This window comes from Mesoplodon densirostris, chromosome 11 (assembly GCF_025265405.1).
Source record: "Mesoplodon densirostris isolate mMesDen1 chromosome 11, mMesDen1 primary haplotype, whole genome shotgun sequence".
Lineage (NCBI taxonomy): Eukaryota > Metazoa > Chordata > Mammalia > Artiodactyla > Ziphiidae > Mesoplodon > Mesoplodon densirostris.
This window is the reverse complement of record NC_082671.1, coordinates 102,637,477-102,645,002: the sequence shown is the minus strand read 5'-3', so window position 1 is coordinate 102,645,002 and position 7,526 is coordinate 102,637,477. Positions and strand designations below refer to the sequence as shown.

The 7,526-nt window shown below is 34.6% G+C and overlaps 1 protein-coding gene across 4 annotated transcripts in view; it reads right to left on the bottom strand.

Annotated features, from left to right (window-relative positions):
- Positions 1 to 764: 764 nt before the first annotated feature.
- OSBPL8 (oxysterol binding protein like 8) overlaps positions 765 to 7,526 on the bottom strand; it is a 159,406-nt gene continuing 152,644 nt past the window's right edge. For all 4 annotated transcript variants that reach the window (XM_060112295.1, XM_060112296.1, XM_060112298.1 and 1 more), the window contains 3 exons: positions 4,589 to 4,694; positions 2,723 to 2,825; positions 765 to 899 (listed from right to left, as the gene is read on the bottom strand). In XM_060112295.1, coding sequence (XP_059968278.1) covers positions 767 to 899; positions 2,723 to 2,825; positions 4,589 to 4,694 — 342 coding nt within the window. In that variant the 3' untranslated portion in view covers positions 765 to 766. The remainder of the gene's footprint in view (positions 900 to 2,722; positions 2,826 to 4,588; positions 4,695 to 7,526) is intronic.

The following is a 7,526-nucleotide window of genomic DNA, read 5'->3' as shown; positions in this document are numbered from 1 at the left end:
TGTTATACAGGTATGATAGGAAATATATAATCAGTAGATCCGAGTACCAGGGTTTTTTTTGTTGATATACACATACATATATTTATACCTGTATCTATAAATATTAAATTCTAGGGGTTAAAAAAAATCTTGTGTAAACTTTTGATAAAGCAGTTTGCCACCTTGTCTCTCAAATCAATTTTGACCACAATTTTTTTTTTTTTTGCTGTTTCTAAGAAGACAATTGAGTTGAATGCTTTAGAAATGATTTTTTTAACAGTACAGTGCATTGAACTATTTATGTCTATTATCCCATCATTTCCCATTCTGTAATTCCTTACTGACAGAAGTTTTGTGCCGGTTTTATGAAGAAAATAGATTGCTACACATATATTTATAAGATTGCTAGCATTTTTGTTATGAATGACATTAATGCTATATATTTCATAACACAAACATACCACAGACTACAAAGACTACTGTAAGGTATACATAAGACACAATTGTATATACATGTGGATTTATTATACTCACATGTAGACACACTCTCACAAAAGCTAGAAATGTTCTGGCACTTAACACATAGTTCACTTTAATAACCAAATAGAATAGCTCTTATTTCAGGGTTAAGGATAGAAGGTAGGAAAAGTCAACAGTTCTACATATATTTCTAAGGTTTTCTGTTTTAGAAATATTGTGATGTTTTAATAAAGACCAAAGCAACTTCCACATTGGTCCCAGGCCAAACATGATCATTCCAGTTCATTGATTCAATGGTAAAGAACTTCTACTTAAACATGAAGTTTATTATGACTTGAAGCAAAATCAGGAGAAAAATGATGAAGTAGTCTTTTTGTTGCAGAAAATAATCCGTGGCAGGTGTGCTTGAAATTAAATGATTTCGAAGAGCCATAATATTTCTACAAAAATAAGCAACAATAAATTTAATAATTATTTACCAAAAATGTTAGCAAAGAAATCACAATTTGATATATGGTCACAGAATTCATTGTATAAAATTCAATTGTATAAAGTTCAATCAATTACTACCACCTGAACAGGGAGCTGATTATGCTTTGTGGAAACACTATTAGGTCTTGCCTAATCTATACTCTGCACTGTACTAAATATATTACTTAATGATGTGTGTTACTCATAATTTTTAAAGTTTGATGACTTTAAAATATATCACTTTCTTTGTTATCACAGTGGTTTTAAAACAAAAATTTTGCTTCTTAGTTGGCCCACTAAGGTTCTTTTATCTTTCTTTAGGAGACAAAGGCAGAGTTGGAGAAAAATCCTTAATTCACCAGGAAAAAAATAATTAATACAACAAATTTTGTGACATTCCTAACTTGAAGAATGCTCTGTAGGCATTTCATATGCTAACAAAAATAAAATGTTAATTTAGTCATAAAATGAGCTTACATTATCCTCATGCCACTCTAAAACACTTTTGGCTAAAAAGAGCTGATTAGTGAAGACGTTTTTCTTTTTCTGACTTCTTCTATTAAAGTGTTTTACGAGTACAGAGAAAGAAAGGAGGCAAATATGAACAAGTAGGCTCGTTAATTTATAAATATAATTAAGTTAGGAAACTCGAGCACTTTATATAAGGGCTAATGATACCAAGATGCAGAAGACACGCTGCCTGCTCTAAAGAAGCTCATGGTCCAAGTGGGGCAGGGTGCAGTGAGGTAAACAGACACACACAATTAGCAACCCTGTAGCGCAGTAAGCACTCAAAAAGGCTATGTATAGGGAGCCATACAAGCCAAGTGGAAGGATTAATAACTACAGGGCAGAGTGATTAGAAATGTTACAAAAAGGGTGACATTTGAGTTATATTCTGGAGGATAAACAGGGATTTTCTTGAGGGGCAAGGTGGGAGGAAGGGCAATCTAAAAAGCGGATGCAGTGTGGGTAAAGACCCAAAGACGGGAGAGCACAGTATATTCTGGAGCTGTGAGGAGTTTCATAGGACTAGAGCATGGGTAAGTGTAGAGGAATGGCAGGAAATGAGGCTGTAGATGAAAACAGCAATTAAATGTAAGCCACAGATCACCAAGAACAGAAAAAAATATCTTAAAAAAAAATCCTCCACGACATCTAGCGCTGAGTGCTGAATACACAAAAGAAGGTTGGCTAATATTAAAAAAACTTAACATCTGATATAGCAATAAGAGACAACCGATCTGAACTCGTGCTAGCCTTACCAGTGGAGCAGGATCAGGACCCCTTCCCTCCCAAGGAACTTCCCTAGGTGTTATGACCGTTAGTTGCTGGATCTTGCAGAGGTGAGTGAGAGGATGGGTCTGGGAGTGCACAGGGAACACTTGAAGGTCTCAGGGGAGTGGCTATTTGCCCACTGTTATGGAAGTGTTTCAATATTTTAACAACTGGTGCATTCCAATTAAAATCAGCCATGTACAAAGGAGACTGGCTTTCTCAGGAACCACCCCACTTCCGCATTCAACCCAGCTACATTCCTAGTATGCTACAGCAGTAAGATGAAGAGATTCCAATTCCAGTCTCACAGATGAGACAAAACAACCTCCCCATCTCTCCCAAATATTTTAGTGCTGAAGGAATTTCCTAAGTTTCAGTAATCAGGTGACAGACACAAAGGTTCTATTTTAGCTTAGCAATGTTATAAAAATGTAAAGTTTGCATATGATTTCCTACATAACAGGATTCTTAACTCCTCTAGACTCAAATGAATAGTCACTGTCGTATATATTACCTTTTAATTTCTTCCTGTGTTTGTTTTATAGATTCAATGGAAGTTTGAATGTCTCCCAGTTCTATCCCTTTTTTTCTTCTTGCACTTGGTTTTACTGATTGAGCTAAAAAGACATTTAGAATAAACTTGGTGAAAACAGTGAACATATTTAATTATAAACAATCTAAATTTCAGATTAATGATTCTCATGTAATAATTTTCCTAGGCATTATTTTTATGGCTTAGAGACTAACATACTACTCCTAATACTTGGCATTTTTGAAGTTTCAATCACATTTCAAAACTAGAACACTATAGATATATTTAAAGTAACCACGAATTAGTTAAATTTTGGATTGAATCAGCTTTATTTTTTTAACCAATTAAAATAGACAAAAATATTTCTTTAAAAATACATATATTAACTTGGGGGAGGTATTACTCTCTTCTGCCTCTTGTCTATTTGCCTACATCTGAAGAAGTCAGCTTTTTAAGCTCCCTTTTCAGTTTTTTATTAATTGTTAATGTTACCTTTATTCCTATAGTCACCCAAACTTTAAACCTTTTCAATTGGTTTTAATATCTCTTCTACAAATTTTTATTGTCAACCAACAAAGTGTATGGTATTTTTTAAAATCCCTTCTCATACCCATTCCTTCCTTTCCATTTTTGTTCAGAGCTTAACCTCTCTCCAGATCTCAGCTTTCTCATTTGTAAACTTGGGCTAATAATACTACTCAAACTTCACATGGTTGTAGGAAGGTATGTTTAACCTCCAGTTAAATTAAATTAAATAAATTAAATACTCAGTAAATGTCAGCTGATACATTATAGGTAATATAGTGGAGTGGATAAGAGAATGAATTAAGGAGCCAAAATATCTGCATATATAACATATATATATATATATATATATATATATACTGCCTTATGGGGTATACGACCTTGGGCAGGTTAACCCGTGTCTCACTTTCCTCTTCTGTGAAATGGGAACAACAGTATAACTAATACTCCTTTTGAGCACAACAGTACCATGTGACTCCTACTTTTAGAACTTTATTCATTTTATTCCTCTTTTATTCCAGTATCTTGTCCACTCACCAGCATCCCTCAAGCCTAGATTGCTATAAACCATTAGAAATCCTCATAATTCATCAGGGTTCCTTTCCTCTAAGGACCTTCCCTCAAGCTGAATTCAGCCCCCTTTGCTTTCAACTCTTTACTATTTGTCAACTACTAGTTTCTTAGCATTTACCATTTATTCACCTCTAGTATTATCTCTGTAAACCTGAGTTCCCCAGCTTAGTGTGAACTTAGTAGAGACTACGGTTTTAAGAAAACTTTACTTTCTTATAATGTCTCAGACATTACCTTAATCCTTGACTATATCTCAGTGTAGTTCAAGACAGTTTATACATTATCTGACTTCAACAAGAATGGCACACTAGTAAATTTAGTTCATAATTTGATATAGTTATATTTTTACTTCTGTGACTTCTAAACACCACAATAATTTATTATGAAAATAAAACACTTTTCTGAAGCATGGAACTGAGACCAAAACTCAAGAACTGCTGCCTGCGTTGAATCTAGGAAACCATCAACAATTTTTCAGAAGCTAACAAGGCATAAGACCTAGCACGGCAGTGTGGCTCTTGATTTGCAGGTTTCCCCTTTTTTCATTTCCTACGCCTTTACCCTGTGGCCTGGTTTTGAAATTTATAATCTAAAATAGCTTTTCTTGTACATCATCCCTGCCCCCACCAAAACTTACAAATCTCCTTGAGTTAATACGAAAAACCATTTTCTTATATCAAACATAGTATAGTAATATACTTTTAAAAATTTAGACTCTTATACTCAATAGTCTACAATAAATATTTTTACCTTCACTTCCAGATGAGTCCTGAATATCAGGTTCTGGGGAGGAATAGCCTTTTGCCACTTTCTTCTGTTGCCTGGTTGGCTTATGTTTCATTTTTGGGACACTAACCTGAAAAAAAAAATCATGCTATTATGTGAATTTGCACTGAATTTTGTAATTAAAGACAATGCTGTACAACTGTCAAAACTGTTCATGGGCACAGTACTTAGAAATAAAAAAAAAGATGAAGTAGTCTAATTAAGACTTAACAAATATGACACACTTATACAAATTGTTTAATTTTAATAAGAAACATTAATTTGGCACAAACATCAAAGAGTATAAGAAAATATACAATGAAGAGTTTCCTTCCCACTCCTGACCCATATCCACCCAGTCTCTCCCCCACTAAAAAGGTACTCAATGCTATTAGTTTGTATATCCTTCAAGAGACATTTTTATGCACACACAAATAAGAATATAGATACCTCGCTTTTCTAACTGCATCTAGTTGAATGTTAAAAATAGTGCTCTTTTAAGATCATACTTATCTTGTTCCCAACATAAGAAACATTCTCAGTGAATGATGTTGGGTTTCCAATAAAATCATTTAGATTGCTTACTTTTAATAATATCTGGATAATGTAGAAAGCATCTTATAATAAATGGAAATGATGTTATTATCTTTTCAGAGCATAATTTAAACTTACTGAAAACATCTGAGTAAATGTACAAAATTCAAAAGTATATTTAACCGTCCATTAGGATTAAATTTTCCTTAGGGAAAAAAAACCAAATGCAAGAGAAGAAACTAGAAACAGAAGGGCAAGGTAATTTACATGCTTAGAAAAACAGGGAACCAGTGGTCATAAGTCTTTAACTCTGTTCTTACCTGTTTATTGTTCTAAATAGGAATTATCCCCAGTTAACTATTCCTTGAAATAATTTTGCAAAATCTTACTCATGGGCTTAAAATGAAAATTTGTATAATTTTATTACAGAAAGTAAATAAAAAGCCAGGTTCTAGATTCAGCCTACACTGTGCCCTGCTACTTCAAGTCATGGAAACTTAAGATTTTCTAACATTTAGAATCCAAATCCACATTCTTAGAACAGGTTCAAACTGGAGATTGATAAAGCCTGGTGAGAAGTTAGCTAAAATGAGAAGGGGAGTCGGTACACAAAGGTTTAATGTGATCAGTAAACTCTACTGTTAGGAGGAAATTTGGATGCCCTATGTGTCTCTATCATGATAGTGTTGTTAAAGGAAGAAACAAAATTTAAAAATTTTTTAAAGTTTCTAAATTGTGATAACGTGTGTATATGTATACACACACACAAGATAAATTTTGCCATTTTAACCATTTTAAGTGTACAATTCAGTTGTATTACATACATTCATAATATTTTGCAACCATCACCACTACTTCCAAAACACATCCATTATCCCAAAGACAGACTCTGTAACAATTAAGCAATAACTCCTTATTCGCTTCTCTCCTCAGTCCCTAGTAACCTCTAATCTTTCTATGAATTTGCTTATTCTAGATATTTTATATAAGTAGAATCAAACAGTATTTATCCTTTTGTGTTCCACTTATTTCACTTAGCATAATATTTTCAAAGTTAATCCATGTTGTAGCATGTAGCAGAACTTCATTCCTTATCATGGCTGCATAATAGTCCACTGTAAATATATACCACATTTTCTTTATCCATCTGTTGATGGACACTTGAATTGTTTCTACACTTTGGCCACTGGGAATAATGCTGCAATGATCACTGGTGTACAAGTATACATCTGACCCTGTTTTCAATTCTTCTGTAGTGGAATTGCTGGATCATATGGCAATTCTGTGTTTAGCTTTTTGAGGAACCACCAAATCATTCTCCACAGCAGCTGCACCATTTTATATTCCCACCAGCAATATACGAGGGTTTCAATTTCTCCACATCCTCACCAACACTTATTTTCTATTTTTAAAATTATTATCATTCTAGTAGGTGTGAAGTAGTACCTGACCTCCTTGTGGTTTTGATTTGCATTTCCCTTATGACTAATGATACTGAGCATCTTTTCATGTGTTTGTTGGACATGTGTGTATCTTCTCTGAAGAAATGTCTATTCAAGCCCTTTGTTCATTTTTTACTTGGAATGTTTGTCTTTGGTTGTTCAGTAAGGAGTTCTGTAGATATTCTGGATATTAAACCCTTACCAGATAAATGACTGCAAATATTCTCTCATGTTGTCTTTCACTTTGATAATGTCCTTTGATACACACAAGTGTTTAATTTTGATGACGTTCAATTTATCTATTTCTTCTTGTTGTGCCACATACCTTTAGTGTCATATCTAAGAATACGGTGCTAAATAAAGGGTCATGAAGATTTATCCCTGTTTTCTTCTAAGAGGTTTATGGTTTTAGCTCTTATTTCAGGCTGTGGGTCCCCTTGGAATTAATTTTTGTACACGGTTTGAGGTAGGGGATCCAACTTCATTCTTTTTTTTTTTTTTTGCGGTAAGCGGGCCTCTCACTGTTGTGGCCTCTCCCGTTGCGGAGCACAGGCTCCGGACGCGCAGGCTCAGCGGCCATGGCTCACGGGCCCAGCCGCTCCGCGGCATGTGGGATCCTCCCGGACCGGGGCACGAACCCGTATCCCCTGCATCGGCAGGCGGACTCTCAACCACTGCGCCACCAGGGAAGCCCCAACTTCATTCTTTTATGTGTGGAAATCCAGCACCATTTGTTAAAGAAGCTCTTCTTTTCCCATTGAGTAGACTCGACAACTCTGTCAATGGTATCATTTTTTCAGATTCCACATATAAGTGATATCATATGATATTTGTCTTTCTCTGTTTGACTTACTTCACTTAATAGGATTATCTCTAGGTCCATCCATGTTGCTTCAAATGGCATTATTTCATTCTTCTTGTGGCTAAGTAGTATTCCATTGTGTATA